This window comes from Ammospiza nelsoni, chromosome 1, assembly GCF_027579445.1.
Source record: "Ammospiza nelsoni isolate bAmmNel1 chromosome 1, bAmmNel1.pri, whole genome shotgun sequence".
NCBI classification, from domain to species: Eukaryota; Metazoa; Chordata; class Aves; order Passeriformes; family Passerellidae; genus Ammospiza; species Ammospiza nelsoni.
The window spans coordinates 60,031,319-60,048,588 of NC_080633.1; the positions used below are offsets into that span (position 1 = coordinate 60,031,319).

General features: G+C 42.2%; 1 protein-coding gene across 3 annotated transcripts in view; it reads right to left on the bottom strand.

Annotated features, from left to right (window-relative positions):
* Nucleotides 1-1,788: 1,788 nt before the first annotated feature.
* Nucleotides 1,789-17,270, bottom strand: part of NFATC1 (nuclear factor of activated T cells 1) — a 111,016-nt gene continuing 95,534 nt past the window's right edge. For all 3 annotated transcript variants that reach the window (XM_059475262.1, XM_059475278.1, XM_059475270.1), the window contains exon 10: nucleotides 1,789-4,339. In XM_059475262.1, the coding sequence (XP_059331245.1) occupies nucleotides 4,290-4,339 (50 nt within the window). In that variant the 3' untranslated portion in view covers nucleotides 1,789-4,289. The remainder of the gene's footprint in view (nucleotides 4,340-17,270) is intronic.

A 17,270-nucleotide genomic window follows, 5' to 3' on the forward strand; every position in this document is an offset into this window, starting at 1 on the left:
GGCAAGAGTTTGACCTCCATATTGTGCAAGTGTGTGCAAAGGTGGAGAATAGAGGACTCAATTTAGTTTGATGAACAATCTAATCAGTGCTTATGACATAAAATTAGACTCCATGTTTGAAAAAGAGCTACAGAAACTAACACAATTTTATGCCATTGACCTTAACACTCCTCTGTAATGCACTTGATGAGGGGGATTTTGTTTTATTTTTACTGAGACAAATTCAATTGATTTACAGTGATGAACGCAATAAAATTATACACATGCTGAAGGAAAGCTTAGCTTCAAGGCAGTACAACTCTGTCCAAGAAAGTTAACTCCTCGAAATTTGCCATTTTCAGCTGGAAAGGAAAATCTCAAAGGCATGACTCCAGCAAGGCTATTTAGTCAAACAGTACCAGATGGATGTGTGGGATTTACCTTCTGCTTTGGTTATGAATGAAAGTAGTCAGTTAGGAGTTTGCTGAAGGCTATTTTTGCCTGGAGAAGTCTGGTCAAGATAAGGTTAATGTAGCTGTGCTTGGGTCTGTTGCGCTTTGAGTGAAGGATGTGTGAAAAAGGGAGGGAAAGGAAGCTCACAGGAAGCCAGGTAATACAATGACTAAAGTACATTGCTTGAGTGAATTCAGTTTGTGACATTTTGCTGGGATACAAAATGTCATGGTCTCCAGGAGAATTTGTGACTGAATTTTCAGTATTTTCCTTTTTCCAGGAACCTCACCAACAATACAGCTCATGCTGTCCATGAGGCATAAATATCACTGTTTCCACCCTCCAGACTGGGAAGCAGAGAAAGAGTTCTTTGACTGATCCCTGAAGAGCTAGGCCCTATCTGGGTTTTGATGGGCTTGGAGCATCTGCCTCTTTTTAAATGGCCAGGGCTTGGGTACCAGCCCCATGGAAGCCAGGTGTGATGGACTAAGCAGGGACTGACACATCATACTTACAGGAAGAGAAACCCAAGGCAGAGAAAGATCTTTCAACAAAGACTTCAATGCATATTTGTGTCTCCTTCTCCTCGAGCAATTTTTGAATGGTTTTTAAGTGCTTATGTAGAACCAGACTACTGTGGTAGGCATCATGTATAATTTAAAACTTGCCTTTGGTCCTGAAAAATTGAAGCAGCTGAGGTTTTCTCAGCATTTCATGGCCCATCAGGTGTCAGATGTTGGTACATACAGAGGCACCACCTGATGAGCTGATAGAAGCCCAGAGCTGTGTTCAGCCCAGCTTTGACTAAGCTGACACCCTGGGGCAGAGCAGTGAGGAGGTTCAGGGCTAGGACCCATCATACAGAGCAGATCCATCAATCACACCATAGGCAGCTGGTGGCCAGAGATCCCCCCCTGCCAGCCCATGGCCAGCCCTTCTCTCTCAGGGCTACCAAAGCCCTCAGCCTAACAAAAATGTCTCTTCTATGTACTGCACTGAAGGCCACAGATCCTAAGCCTACCCTTAGCAACCCAGGCGTTTCAGAAATGGTTCCAGGGAGGGCAAAAGAATCTGTTGTCCAAGCAATGCACACAGATGCCAAGACTTTGTTGCGTGATCAATAAGGTAGCTTGTTTCACCACTTCAAACTCAGCCAAAGGGCTCTTTTGAATAGTCAGAATCATCCATGGCAAAGGTATTTTTGAACGCACCTATTTTTGAACATACCTACGCTCCAAGTTCAGAGCATTGTGGCTTTTTGGTTTTGCTTTGTTTTCAAAAAGGTTGATGAAAATGATTTTCCTAAACTGACAGCAACAACCGTAACACATGTACAGAAACAAGATAGCAGTCTCATACAGGAAATATTTCTGCTTTCGTTTTTATTTTATGAATACATATACAACAGATGCATAATCTTCCATTATCCAGGCTTAAAAGTAACAGGTTGGGGTGGTTTTTTCCCCCCACAAAATAGCTTAAAGAGGAAAATAAAAATCAGAATGAAGGAGCTGCAACATAACCAAACCATACATTCGAAAACTTTGCTAAAATTACTGCTGAAAAGTGCCTCTTTGTGTATGTGTGCATTGTCCTGCACGGTTAAAGCCTCACTCAAGATATTTAGTATATAAATAAAAAAAATGCTTTGGCATAATCAGAGATTCCTCCATGCACAGTTTATTGACATTTCTGAAATAATGAGAGAATAAAATCTGAGGACTATATAATATATAATTTCCTCTTCTTGGGAGCCATGTCTTTAAATGCAGTGGGGAAATGAAGAGGAGTCTGTTGACAAGAAACTTTAACAAGAGACATAATAAGATGGTTATATTAGAAGGATGCAAGCAGCTTCATATAGAAGAGATGGAGAGATATATGTATATAATTTAAAAATGTTATTTTATATGAGAAAATAAGATTTTTCAAGATAACATAAAATGAACCACTCTAAGACTAGCTTCCAGCAAAACATTTTGCTTTATTAATTCTATTTTCTAGCTACAAGTCAAGCTGACATTTGTCAAGCTTTTTAACTTTTCATATGGCAGTCTATAAGAAACGTTTCATGCAATGTCTACAAGGCTAAATACAGGGTAAATAATTGGGATTAAACAGGTGAGGAATAACAGACTGTTTAAGGACCGGTAACAGCATATTATGTACATAGAGCCATATTATATTCTCATGTCTTCACAGTAATGTGCAAATGTGACAAATATGGCTTTCATTTTTTTTCCCTTAAGAAAGTAAGACATAGTTATACAGAAGAATGTTTTAAAACACTTAGTTAGATTTCACCTTTTTGTGAAACCTGTTCAGTCTTCATTGCATCGGGGTTAAGGAGCCACCCCAGTTCGGGGGTGTAGTTCGGATGTGTTTCCAGGAGGGGGCACAGATTCCTAAGGCACAATATTAATGTTAAACATTTTTAATTTAGTCATGCTATTTTATTTTAGTTTTGTTTTTATTTTTTAAATTTTTTTTTGGTTATGTGAAGTAATAGGTCGTTGCTAGCTATATAATAAGCTGTTGATTGTAAAAAATACAATGTTGAAGGCTACACTACATGCCTACCTGTGAGTCCAGGAACGTTAGCTAATCTGAAAACACACTATACAGCGCCGCATGTGAAACCAAGGTGGGTTTTTGGTAACATCCTTTTCCATACACGTAGCACAGAGTTATAAGGCTTCTGCGGAATAATAATATTATAACAATACAAATATTTTACACTCTTCCATAATGGTATTTACAGTTACTATAACTCATATTCTGACATTTGGTAAATAACATGTATCTTATATGCATCCTTCTTGCCTATCTAAAGTGCTTGCTTAACTGCATGAGGAAAGAAAATGCATACCTGCTTTAGGTGCAACAAACCCTCAAAAGAAGTAGCTGAAATATTTGCTGTGGATTTGAAATGCATTCTCAGAAATTGAAATTATTGCTAAATTCAGTGCCCTTACTAGGCAATCATCTATATTATTTGTCATATATAAATATATGCATATATACTAGTATGTATGTACATGCATACACATTCATCTATCGTGTAAAAGATAGATTTCAATTTTTTGTCCATCAACCTTTTTTATTTTGTGCTATTCAACTCACTTGTGCTATGACAGAAGCTGGATCAAAATCAGAATCTTACCATGCTACTACTACCAACCCTATGATTCATTAGCACGTAATGAAGGTAATGAAGGCGATATGCAAAAAGAAAGCTGAGATGATGATGAATCAGGAGGCTTTTGAAATGCACTGAGAATAAGGCAATAGGCTGTACATTACAGCAGAGGAAAAGCTGAGGAAATTCTGGAATTCATTAACGTGTCTTACTGGAGTTGCGAATGCTCTCCCTACTCTGCTGCAGAGTCCTATGCTTTTTTCCAGTATCATTCTCCAGAATTCAAGCTCTAGAGTTTCTGCACCTACCAACACTTTTAATGGTAGGAAATTCAAAGCTTATTAAAAATGCCCTGATGCCACAACCTGGTAAAATAAGGCACTTCCAGGGCTGTATTCCAGGGGTGCCATGCCAAAAGGATCAGCAACGGGAAGAAGCGCTCAGATTTTGCTGAGTTTCCGAGTTTTGTCCCATGAAATTCGCCATCTTGGAGCATACTCCTTATTTTCTCTTTTGAGATGATTTTCTGTTTCATCAGTTGAAGTTGAGGAGCTACTTCTCTGTAAGCAAGAGGTAAATCTTCAGTTCCTGACATTCATTAAGGTGGAAGATCAGAGTGGTACCAGGCAACGTCTTCAGTTCATTCGGTTTCTCCTGACTTGAGGTGATGTGCCAGCCAAGTCAAAAGTGTGGATTTCATACCAGCCCACACTGAAAGCTATGAGTGGGCATTGGTACTGGAAAGGTCATTCCTTATAATTTCATTTACTGCAAAGAAAGAAGACAAGAAAAGGAATCAATTAGTATCCTGCTGCTGCAGGCAGTTGTCCTCAGTGCACAAACCCCCGAACTTGCACTCATTCCTTGAGAGCTCCAGTACAACTCTGAACAGTAAGTGTGACATCACCAGGTAGCTTGTACAGGCTGATCACAGTGCAAACCCAGCAGGATTAACCAAGGTTATTAACATGCTAAATACTGTGTAAAACCAGGCATCACAAAACCAGCAGCATCCTGGATCTTTGATTGCATCAAACATACTTAACATTTCAAATTGGTTACAGATAAAACATTTCATTTCCTCTAGAACTGCCTCAGAAATGCAAAGCCAGGAGGACCACAGGAGATCCTAGAATAATCTACTCCTTCCACAAAAAGAGCTGCTTGGAAAGTATGTTAGCCATGGTAGGTACTGGTGGCAGAAGGCTGCCAGTCTCTGAACCTGGATATGTGCAGCTGCAATGCCTAGATAGAATAAAACTTCACATGCTGATTTTTTCCACTGTGGGTTGATATTAAGGAAAAAAAAAAAAAAAAAGAGAGGAAGCTGCTGCATGCTTGCCCATTCCCTAGAGCTGGTAACATGTTTAAATATATACCCTCCCATAGTGGTGATCAATGCATGTGGACATGCACTCTTTACTTCTATCCACACAAACAAATGAGAGGGACAAACAAGTTAAAAAAACTCCAGGCAAGAGTCAGAGGAGAGAATAAACAAGGTCTGCTATCTCAGCATCAGCCAGCCAGACTGCATCTCCACTGATAAAGAGTTGTTTTCTTTATTCACAAGTCTTCTTTCTTTCTTTTCCCCCTCCCCTGAAGATCATCAAGCAATACAGTTTCCCACACTCCAATTATGTCCATGTGATTTTTGGCAGATGGACAGGAAATGACTGAACCTGGCAAAGGTCATCGACACAACATCCCTTTTATTTCCACTCCACCTCCCTACAGCAACTGCCACCACCTGATTTACATGGAGATAGACAAAATGCCATCAACAGGACTATCACTGCTTCTGAGCTTCTCTAACATGCCAGGACTGGGAAACAAGTGCCCACGTCATGGAAGCACCACGGAAAAGCCTGCATTTTCCTTTCCTTGCGGGCTGCTCTTCACAGTAATCCAGATAACTTCGTGTGTTTACTGGAAAAGACCAAGCCTGTGTAAAACCAGCTTCCTGAAGCAATTAGTTGGGGGTTTGGTGTTGGTTTTTTTGGCTTGTTTTTTTTTTTTTTTTTTTTCCTGCAGACCTATTGCCCACTTAGTAATTGCAGCACATGAATCAGTCAGGATTTGTGTCACAGGTCCTGGCCATCAAAACCAATTCTACCAATGGATACACACGCCATACTTCAGAGAGGAAATATCAGTTGCATTTGTAACTGTCTATTTACAGCAGCAAACTAAGAACTATGGAAATGAGCTGTGAAAAGACAAAGCAGGTCTTCCCCTTGAGAGTGCTGTGGAGTTCATCTTTAATATTACCAAAGAGCAGAAACAAATTCAAGTGGCAAGCCCTGCACTGAGGCAAAGGCTGCTCTGCACGCATCCAACCCCAGCCAGAAGTGCAGCCCCATTTACACATGGCCAGACTCCAGAGAGCTTTAGGGACTGAGTCGCTGCCTTGAATGCAAACAGCATTCAACTTCTGTGGAATTCTGCCATGATGCTTTTGTAAAGATCGCTTCTGTGATTAACTTCTCAAGGCATTCTCAGGTCTGCAGCAAAACCACACAGCAATACTTTTGTATTTTATGTGACAGTGAAAACAAATCCTCCTACCGGCCGGGCAGCATCATAGTTTTGCTAACTTTCTCTCAAAGCTTCTGTTAAATCAAATAAAATTAAGACACTAGTCAGGGCTGTCCTCACTCTTTGTACAGTTACTTACTGCTTAGAAACATTAAATAATGAATATTCACAGTGCTTCTGTAAAATGTGAACATAAACATCACTGGCATTTCATGGGGACAGGGAGGTGGAAATCTGAAGGGCCTCCCCATCTCAGTCAGGATTAGCACCAAGGCATCTCAAATCTCTCTGACTAATGCTGTAGCACTTGCTGAGTTACTCTTGCTTCTTTCAGTAAAACTTTCAAAAGCAACAGCCTCAGCCTGCCAGCTCATGCTTTCCCCTATTAAATGTATGTAGCAAAGGTATTTTGGAAGCAACTTGATGACATGAGCCGAAGGCCCAACTCCAAAACCAGCTTAGACTCTCAAGAGGCTGCCCCTTCCAGTCCCTCCAGGTCCCTTCAGCTGATCCTCTGTCACTTGAGCGCTGCAGGACATGTCTTACTCCAGATATGACACAACTTTTCCTTTCAGCTGGGAGCCCACCTGCTTTGGCTCAGGCCATGAGACCACAGTGCTCCTTGAGTCACACTCTCTCCATCTCTCAGCACCCAAATCAATTTGTCCGCAGCTGAAATCACTCATATTCTCTTACTGACTCACAACAGTTTATTGCTTGTTTTTATTTTATATTACTTTCTTAAGAGAAGTGGACTTCTGCTACCTTGATGAGTAAGCCTGGTGTCCTCATGAAACAACATCTGGCAGCTGTTCAACAACAGTCACTAGACTGTCACCACAGACTTGGGAGACAGACTTGGGAACCTCAACCCAAATGCATCCATTGCCACCAGATCACAACCAAAGAGGGCCAAGACCACCAAGAGGACGCTCAACATCTCTCTCCTCCACAGTTGTCTGTGGACAGCATGGCTCAGATACAGCTCATTTTATTTCACTATTTCACTTGCTGTTTGTAAAGACCCACTGCAGTGTCAAAAATGCAAAATATTCCCAACAATGCAGTGGAAAAAACCTGCAGAGAGGGACAAGGGTGCATGCAAAAGGCCAAGGTGGGGGAATATGTGGCAGCACAGCTGACCTTGCAGCAGCAGCCAGCTAGCAGAGATGAAAGGGGAAGTGTGATTCGAGCGGGCTTTCCCTCACTGCCCACCCAGACACCTGAGGCTGCAAGGAAAACCCTCTGGTGGGAAGAAATGGGGGAAAACCAGGAGGCAAGTGCAGGTGAAATGTGCTGGGTTTGCTAGAAGGATGATCCCCGCTACCCTCAACTGCATGGTCCAGCACTCCCATGAGGACTCTCCACATTTTTTATGATTTCTGGAAAATTTACTTCCTTTTAATACTCCAAAACATGTTAACATTTCTGTTGCATGCTAGGAAATATTTTATTTTGCATCAAATGGAGTATCTTGGAACGTTTTTCTTGACCCCAAACAGATTTTTCTTTCATTTGGCAAGAAAACATCAATATTCTTGTTGCAGGCTGACCCAAGACTGTCCTTCCCAACAGCAAATCAAACCTCGGTTACTGAAATATGGTTCTGCTGAAGTATCCTGTGTGTCCATCCATACCAGTGTTACAACCACCACTACTGTCAGTTCTTTGGGAAGGAGCATAAGAACCAGCACACCTCCACTGAGGCTGTCTCTAGTTCATCTTTGCTCTGCTGGAGAACTTTGTGAGCTGTCTCTGCAGGCCCTCAGCTGGGTAATAATTAGCACTGACTCCATGACTGCAGAAGGCTGATCCATTGCTTCATTCTCTATCTCATACTCTACTATATTTATTAAGAAGCTCATGACCCTTACAGACAGTCTGATACAGCTTTGACCTAATTGGTCAATCCATCCAAACACCATCCAGTGTCCAATTAAAAAAATCACCCTTTGGTAAACAAATCTCCATAACACATTTCTCATTATTTTCTCTGAGCTTTCTCACAGCCTTCCCTAGGAAAATCCTGGGAAAGTCTGTGCCTGTGGCTCTCTGTGGCCACTGAGCTGCTGCCACAGTGAGCCAGAGGTCTGCACCCTTGCTTCTAATGGACTTTGATGAACTTTCTTCCATTAAGTTTTCTAGTAACCTTCTGAACCTGTTTTGGCCTTCACAGTTTCTTGTAGCAGTGAGTTCCACAGTGTACATATGTGAGAGTGGAAAAAGTTTGGGGTTTTTTCCTGTTTTAAATTTGTTTCTTGTAAATTTAATTCATGTTTCAAGTAAATGAGCTGACTGTTCCCTGTTCACTATCTCCTTTGCCATCTATCACTTTGGTATCCTCAGAGCTCCGCTTGGTCCTGTAGGACTACTGCAGAACTTCCCAGAGAGGCAAAATCTGATATGTAGATAAAGTAATTGACACTTTTCTCTCGGCTCTCACATTTGTAACAATATATTTATTATATAATCAAGGAGAATCAGCTGGTTACAGTCTTGAATGCTCAAGTTTTGACTTACAAACCTGCTACTATTACAGGAGGATTGTGCATGTTCCAGAGAACAGCAATATTCAGTGCAATCAGTATTTTGGTCCAAGTTTGAGTTTCATTCCTAAAGCAAATGCTGGTCTTTGATTCCTCAGCTTCTTGGATACACATGCATCCATGTCTGCAGTACCATTCCAGGAGTCACTGGGTTTTGAATAAGCCCAACATTCTTCAAAGAAAGGTTCCAATGGCTTTACACTAATTTTTAAAACAACATGACCTGAGTACTAACAAAGATTCATTTTATAAGCAGGACAGATGAGACACAAATGATTAACCAGCTTGTTGCCGGCCCTACATACATCTTAGCAGCAGATCTGGGATAGCATGCAAGATGTTTAACCTTCAGTGCCTAGAGTAGCACAGCACTTCCCTTAAGCACCAGGTTGATCCCTATCAGACCAAACAGCTGAGTACTATGATTTACAGTGCCTTTGTCATCAGATTTTTTTTCACTGTTTTTCTGCTGGCTTTGGGGGGGGAGGCCACTGTCGCTTTCATAGCTAACACCTACAGTTCCCCACAATGCCTTCTCTCAACTGATATTTTCCATTGTCATGTTCAGCTTTTCCACTGACAGAAAAGTCAAAAAATAATAACGCTGAGAAATGCAGGTAACACGTGACCTCTCTACCTGTCAAGGCTTCTGAAAGAGGAACCTTTCCTTTGCTAAACAGCAGATGCCACAGTAGCAGGATGTGGTGAGCTGTTACCCCACATTTTAGTTTAATAAGGAGGTTTTTTTCCTCTTATATTTAATTTTGCTTTGAAATGCCCTTGCAATGGAAATTTCTGCTTTACTAATTAGCAAAATCAGTGTCTTACCGATGCACCAGTTTGGGTTCCTGCATGGAACGGGACAACCAGATATATCTGTACAAATGTGGGTTCCATATATAGATGTGAACTTCATAGGAAATGCAGTATTTTTAACATTTGGTGGCTGTACATGGATTCCATCAACTGGCAAGACTTTGAATTTCTGCAGATTTCTGCTTTCCTTGCAGACTACTATTGTGGATAACAATGTGGCCTTCTGTTTTAATAAAACCCCTATTATTCAGAGACACAATTCTGCCTTCCAGCTCAGACACTGATCCTGCTCAGAACAAAGAAGCTGCAAGGTCAGTGGTGCAGGGAGTTAGGACAGGGCAGATGCCCAGGGTTTCCCCAACTGGGGAGTTTTTGGGGATACAAATAAGAGAGTATACAAGACTTCATATTCCTAAAGGTGAATATCCCCCAAGAGTCTGAACAAATGGGAAGTAAGCTGAGAGCCATGGTCAAGCTCACAATTATGAAAAGCTGAGTCTACAGTTTTGTGAGTGAATGGTATCAGTTTGAAAACATATCCCATTCCTTTTCACATTGCAAGCAGAAACATTAAATCTCGGGTTTCTGGCTAGGTGAAGTTGCTGTCTTGTCACACATGTGGAAGCCAAAGACCAATCTTCCCATGACTTCAATCCATGTCAGCATGAGCCCAGAAAGGCCTGCAGGAGGAGACTGAGTAAGGTTGTATCTACTGTTGTGGCCTTTTATAATGCACTCTTCTATTTCAAAAGGGAGGTTCACCTCACTCTTTTTTGATTCTCAGAAAGGTGAGGTAAGAGTTTAGGCAAAAGGACACTTAGATGCTTTGCACTGAGCTGACAACCTGTGATTCACATGCCCCTGTTGCCCTGTAAATAGCAATGACATCAACTCAGCTCCTTCAGGTTGGTTTTTGGTTTCCTCATCAATACAAAGTGCCACATGGCATGTCCCAAGACATCCAGGCATGCAGGGTCACATGAAGTTTCTATCCACAACCTTTGTTCATTACTTCGTGTCCACCTGTGTCTGCCGGGGACCACTGCCACTAACATGGAGCAGAACTGAAGACAAGAGGCTGAGATGCCATAAACGCTCTCTTGATGAAAATGAACCAACACAGCCGGCTCTGACTGGTTCACATGGCATGGAAAACACAAGTAATACCAGCTGCACCTTTCAAGCTACGTGTGTGGAAAACCTGTGGTAAATCACACTCTGATAGTGCCGTGTCTGGACAATAACACTTCATCTTTCTGATGGCTGTAGCTGCCCAAGCAGTACGATGCCATGACTGGACACCTTATTTGGATGGTGTTTGATGCTGGTCAGATTGCACAGCTTCTGTGCCACAGCCTCCAGAAGCTCTGTAGAAGGTCTGAGCCACCTCCAGAAACAAGTAGCAGTCCTGAAAGCAAAACTGCCTTGGTTTGGGGCTCATTGTTTTTTGCCTCCTGGCAGAACTCACTAGCTCCGGTCAAGCCTCACATGGGTACAATTACAGTGACACTCAGGTCAGGAATCTCTCCACACAGCTCATTTCACAGCGTGGATGCACCCACAAGTGCTCTGAATTTCTGCTGTCACTATTCAGCACAGGAAGAGAGCTGGGGACACATAGCTCTGGAGTGACTATGAGTTTGATGCTGACACCATGCTACCTGTAGTAATGCTTTGTAGTATGACATTCACTTTGCTGCCTATAATTATTGCCCTCGGACTTTTTCCACCAGGAATGATGCCATATCTTGCTCCATCAGGCTTCTGTGCTCTTGTACGCCCTTCTTTTAGATAAATGCCACATATTAGAATCACTGAAGAGGAATTCAAAGTTGCAAATGAATGCAGAGGAAGCCAAAATACAGGAGGAAAGTTTTTTTTCTTATCTCCATGTAGAGATTTTATTTTAAGAGAAAAATGGCTAAATATAGATGCATGTACAGTGACTAAAAAAAATTAAGCTCCTAGTATAAACCATCCCATGACTAAAATTCTCCAGTTTTTATCAGGGTACCTATTTCCTCACAATTAATAAGCATCACTACTTTTTGACAGACGAAAACTGCAACAAACAACATATAATTGTTACTCAAATCACAGAAAAAAAATGGTTTTTCTTACAGAAAGTATTTTTTCAAAGCTAGTAAGCATTGTTCTGTGAGTGAGGCAAAACATCAGAAAACAGTGATATAAATTCCTGAGGTGCCAGACTGTAATCCAAAACTATAGATCACATGAAACCTTACTGAATTAAAAACCAAACAAAACAAGTCTTGTGAAGCAGTGGAAAATATAACTTCACACGTTCCACAAAGAAGTCAGATCTTGTATTACCTCAGGTGTCCTGGATGTGTTTAAACCTTAACCTTATTTTTATCTGTTTAATCATAATAAGCCACTACCACAGGGCATGCTATTTTTGGAGACAGAGAATAGGGCAGTGGAGCAAGTGAGTGACAACAAGCAGCAGGTTTAAATAAAACATGATCCTCCCATAAGAGCATCAGCTTGGCATGATGGAAGGCATTGTTGTGCATGACAGCCATTACCACGGAGCCATCTCCTACCTGCTCTTCCCTCTGCCTTCTTTAGTTTAGCAACTCCAAGTCTGCAGGGTGGTTGCGCTGCGGAGGGCTAATGGGAAAGGTTCCTTCTAGTGTGATGACAGCACTGTGCGGCAGCAATTTAACTGGGGCTCTTGAATAGGTGCCCAGACTAAATGAGTCCCATTCTATCGCACCAAAATTTCTGGGTTTCAGGTTTTTTTTCCCTCCCATATGCAGCCCTGGAAACGCCCTGCGTCTCTTGCTCTGCAAACACTTAGGGATGAACTCCCCGGCTGCTGGAAATTAGCTTAAGGATCAGCAGAGCTGCAGTGATTTCCAAAACACTGGAGTCTAAACTTCAGCTTGTTTTTACTCTTAGTCTGAGGATGGCTGCACTCAATCTGATTTGCCCTTTTTACCAAAGAATCAGAGACTCAAGAGGAATTTCAGTTAGCCCTCTCTGAGGCCAGCCTTGCCTGGGGAGACAGGCATTTGGGCTGTGCAGAGGCTGCAGGATCTGCCCCGGTATGATGCAAGCTTCATCTGACACACACATACGCACACGTGTGAGGGCAAGGCTGGGCAATGAACAAATAAACCACATTTTAACCAAAATGATGTGTTTACGTTCCTAAGAGTATCTGTAAGGGAAACAAAACAGACATATTTTATGTTTTACACAAAATTTCCATGCGGCAGATACACTACACAAATGTTACCTAAGGCGGCCAAAACCTGAGGCCAGCGCTGCTGGAAGCTTTGCGGGTGCCAGTCTGGAAGGAGAAAGGAAGACCACGGACCCCTTTGCCATAGACAACAGGAATTTGCTTGTCACGAGCAATGCAGTAATGCAAATTGATCTTGGTGAAGAGTTCTCCTTTTCAATCTAGTGCCCAACAGTGAAACAGGACTGTCAGATCCTGGCATTTAGAACTCATGATTCACACCCTGAAGCATGACAAGACTAGATTCAAAATCGAAAGAAATTTTAAACAATTCTGTATTTGCCTATTTTTCTAGCCTCCAGGCATCTCTGGCATTGCTAAATTCTGAATGTCACCAAAATGAAACTTCATTTTTTGTCTTTTTACTCTTATTTTCCTAATCGATCTCCAAAGGTTTGCTGTACCTCACAACTAGCTGGCAACTGAAGCATAGATAACACTTGTGACATGAGGGTCTCAAGGTATCCTATGGTTAGAAAAGCGAGGACAAAGCCCACCTCATGGCCCCAAGGGCTGGCAGGTTCTAAGGTTCACCAGCTGTGAATGGGAGGGGGGGGGGTACTGGACCGTGTCACAGAGCTCTGAGCCCGATGCTGAAGGCTGCAACTCAGACTTCATGCCCTGCCAAAGGAGCATCCCATGTGCAGGCATCCAGCTTTTCTGTGGGCAGCTGACACCAACCCTTCAGACCTCACATGGCCATCAGGCCAGACCTTTCTACATAACACAAGAAAGGGCTTTACTCAGCGTGCTGGAAAAGGGACAGGTTAGCTTTAGAGAAAAAATAATTCTGGGGGTACAGGAGGAAAAAATGGAGCAAGAAAAGGTCCATAATCTCTATGGTTTACTGATTTCAGAGTTTAAAAGAAGTAAAAGAAAACTGAATTTCTCTATCGATTATACAATTATTAATCTTTTCAGAAGCTTTTCTAACATTGCACATAATGAGCAATTCATCAAAGCATATTAGGTGCCACAGAAGTTGCATTCAATATAAAGGGGTCATTAAGTTTCTTGTAATTGCACATTACTGAAGCTTTCATTAGTTCTAAATCAAATCAATGGGATGTGCATGTATGCTCTTTAATTGACTTTATGTAATAATAGTGTGGCCCGTAGTGATCCTCTGGAATCCTCCAAAATGAGCCACCTTGCACTGCTGTTCATAAAAAAACAGCTTGTGTGCATCTGGGCATAGCAAGTAAAGCAAAGAAACAATAAATGGAGGCAAGAACGAAACACTTTAGGTCACATAGCAGTATTTGCTGAGTGCCCTTTTCTTTCCATGGGTAGAAAATGGCCAAGAGACTTCACTCTTCTTCCACTCAACCAGACTCAAAATCTAATGGACTTGAGCAGGAGCAACATAGTCTCAAGAATGGAAGTGTCCTGGAGATAAATTAAAACAGGGTCTATACGATCTTTTTCTGAGCAAGAAGTGTTTGGTTGTCTTTTTTTATTTTTTTTTCTTCTAATCAACCCAGCTTGTCCTACCATCATCACCATCACCACCACCTCATTCCTTTATAGCCCTTTTCATCAGAGAAGTGCATGCCAAACATAAAAGATCAAAGCCATTATTCACATCACCCAGCAAAGAGGGCATCTGGGCAGTGACAACAGGAGGATGCTGTGCAGGCCATAACCAATGCGGTGGCCACTGCGGGGACACATCTGTGCCTTGCCCGTGTGAAGGCTGAGCATTGTTTGGTAACCCCTAATCCACAGGGGTTTTGCTCAGTCAGATAAAAGGATGACCATGAAGTGACTCAGTGAGTGGCCACATGCTGCTGAATGGAAGAGAAAGGCTGGGTGGGTCTAATAAAATTTTTGTGTGTTTGATAAGGGAAAAGAAATCCACCTATGAGCCTGCTGGGGACTAGGCTGGGAAAGGTCATGCTAGCTGGGGGAAATCCTTAGGCAATGGAACACAGCTGCTAATCTTCAGCAGGGGGCAAGAACCTGGCTGGCTCTGGCAATCTGAACTGGTAGTTGCAATGAGATGGCAAAAAAATGGATACAATAAAAAGCTGTCACGCAATAAATTTGCTTTTGGCATGATGACCTGGTCACCACCATAATGTGAGCTGTAAGTAATGCCACAGGATTTCATTTCAACCACGGCAGCATCTGTTCCTGGAGAACACTGCACCTCAAAGAGGAGTGCATGTTGTCTTTGTCATGGCTCCTTGGACAAGAGCACTGGCAGTGCTCAATGACACTCATGCTTTGGCTTTGTACCACCCTAACTAGGGACAGATCTTTTCATAATGAACCCCCCATCCAGTTTGGCTGGGAAGCTCTGATCCAAGGGCTGATTTAAGCAGACTTGCACTGGAGATATACCAGTGCAGCTCGGGCCATGATGTGGAAACCCCCAGAGTGTTAGTGGATGCTGTCCCTAGTGTGGAGACGTGGCTGTGAAAACTGCACCCAGACTGTTCCTGGATTCCAGTACTCCTTGGATGCTAAAACCACCTCCAGCAAGTATCTCAGATAATAGCAGCTGGAAGAATACTCTTATTTGTACGCGGTCCCAGTGTGACAGAGCTGCAAACATGACAAAATGTCTTTTCCTCTTTTCTCCTCTCCCACATGCTGTGCCTAGCTGCAGAATGTCTCAAGCTCTGGCTGGACTGACAGAGCAATGTCAACAGTAAAATCACCACATGCAGTTGCAAGAATTCAGCAAGAATCACAGCTGGGCTCCCAGGGAAGACAAAATCTTCCCCCTTGTGCTTGACACAAGAACCCTGCTGATGCTCAGTGCCCCCCACTAGAGAGGAAATTTATTCTGCCCTGAGAACAAAGCACTGTAAACCTGCAGCCAGCACTAGAGAACTAGGAAAAAGGCACTTGAGAGCAGGTGTGCAACACTCATCTCTCAAACACACTTAAGGACCTGAAATTTTATTCAAAATGGTTGCATTACACTTTCCAAACAGCTACTTGCAATGTGCAACAGGCTTCTTTTCTACCTCATTTTGAGGAGCTGGATTTCAAAACCCTTTCTTCTCAATAGCTGAGAAATGACAGGGTGCTTCCATGGCCCAGACTGCGATCTCACAGCACATCCAAACTCCAGGAGGAGTTGGCCTGCACTTTTGAGAGGTGCTCCAGGCAACAAAATGAGTGGAAGAACTTTTAACAGTAATTCAAGAGGAGCTTTAAAAATTTAATAATGCTTCAATGAAGAAAACTGGTTGCTTTCATTAGATTCAGTCAGGTCAAATCAGCTAATTCAGAGCAGGAGGTAAATGCATGGAGGCTAACACAGCAGCTTTGGAAAATCCACACAACTACACATTGCTTGAAGGGGCAGGCAGGTCCCTGCTCCCTGGGAGCTGAGCCAGGACATGCAGACCACAGGACCTAGCTGTGGGCATGCAGATGTGCAACATCTGGCTCTCTCTTCAGAAGCATCCTTGACCAAAGAGCAATCCAGCAAGGGTCAGCTCTTGCTGAAGACCATGTGAACCAAGCGCTTTTAGTCTGGAGATTTGGGAACACCAAGGACATTCCACCGATGAGATAAAAGAAAAAAGTGCAACAAAGGTTTTTATGAAAGGCCACACAAATGGATTGTTGTTTGCTCCACACAACAGCCCTTCTGGTGCACCACACCTTTTGTAAAACATAGTTCCATGAAACAAATTATTATCTCCTGTAACTTCCATCTACACACATTTCTGAAATACTTTCATTCCTAATTGTTTTCAGAGGAAACATTAAAAAGAACGGAAACCTGGCAATTAATCAGATGGAAACCCTTGTTTCCATTTTACAGAATAGGAAAAAAAAAGAGAGAATTATAAAAAGAATACCCAACACTAGCTGCTAAGTAGGAAAATGAAAGATAAGCAGAGGCCAGGGACTCGGACCACTGGTGTGCTGCATGCATTTACCTGCAATCGGATGTGGTTCTAAAGGGTGGGTCAGATCTGCCTTTGCCATTCTCGTTCAAACCCACACAAACACCTAGTTTGAAACTGGGTTTTGACAGATGAAAATTCTATTTCCTTAAAAACTCATAAAATGAAAACCTTGAAAATTTTTTTCAAAGCATGGATGAAAGGCTCTCCTGGTCAAGACACAGAGCAAATATTTACAGGTGCTGGGGAGACACCATTTCCTCCCTTTAGGCTTCAACCTGGTGTCTGCCACATGATTTTATCCATTCAATGAATTTTTTTTTTCCAGACATCTGCCAAGAGGAAATAACTTTGCTGTATTGGGAGTCTGGGAATCCTAGAAAACAATCTTAAATCCATAAAATAATTGAAGTGCAGTTTTACTGAGCTGTTCAGTTTGATTCTGATTTTTACTACAATGTCAACAAGAGTTTAATTTGTTTTAAAGTTTAGGTTCTTAAATCTGAGTGATATACGGTAGTTTACAGCTTGCTGGCAACAGCTACTGTGGAAAAAAAAAATGGAAAGTGCATATAAAGGCGGTTCTAACTTTGACATTGTGAAAGCAGGGAGCAGTGCCAAGAGCAGCAAACAGCATGGCTTTCCCAATCCTGGCT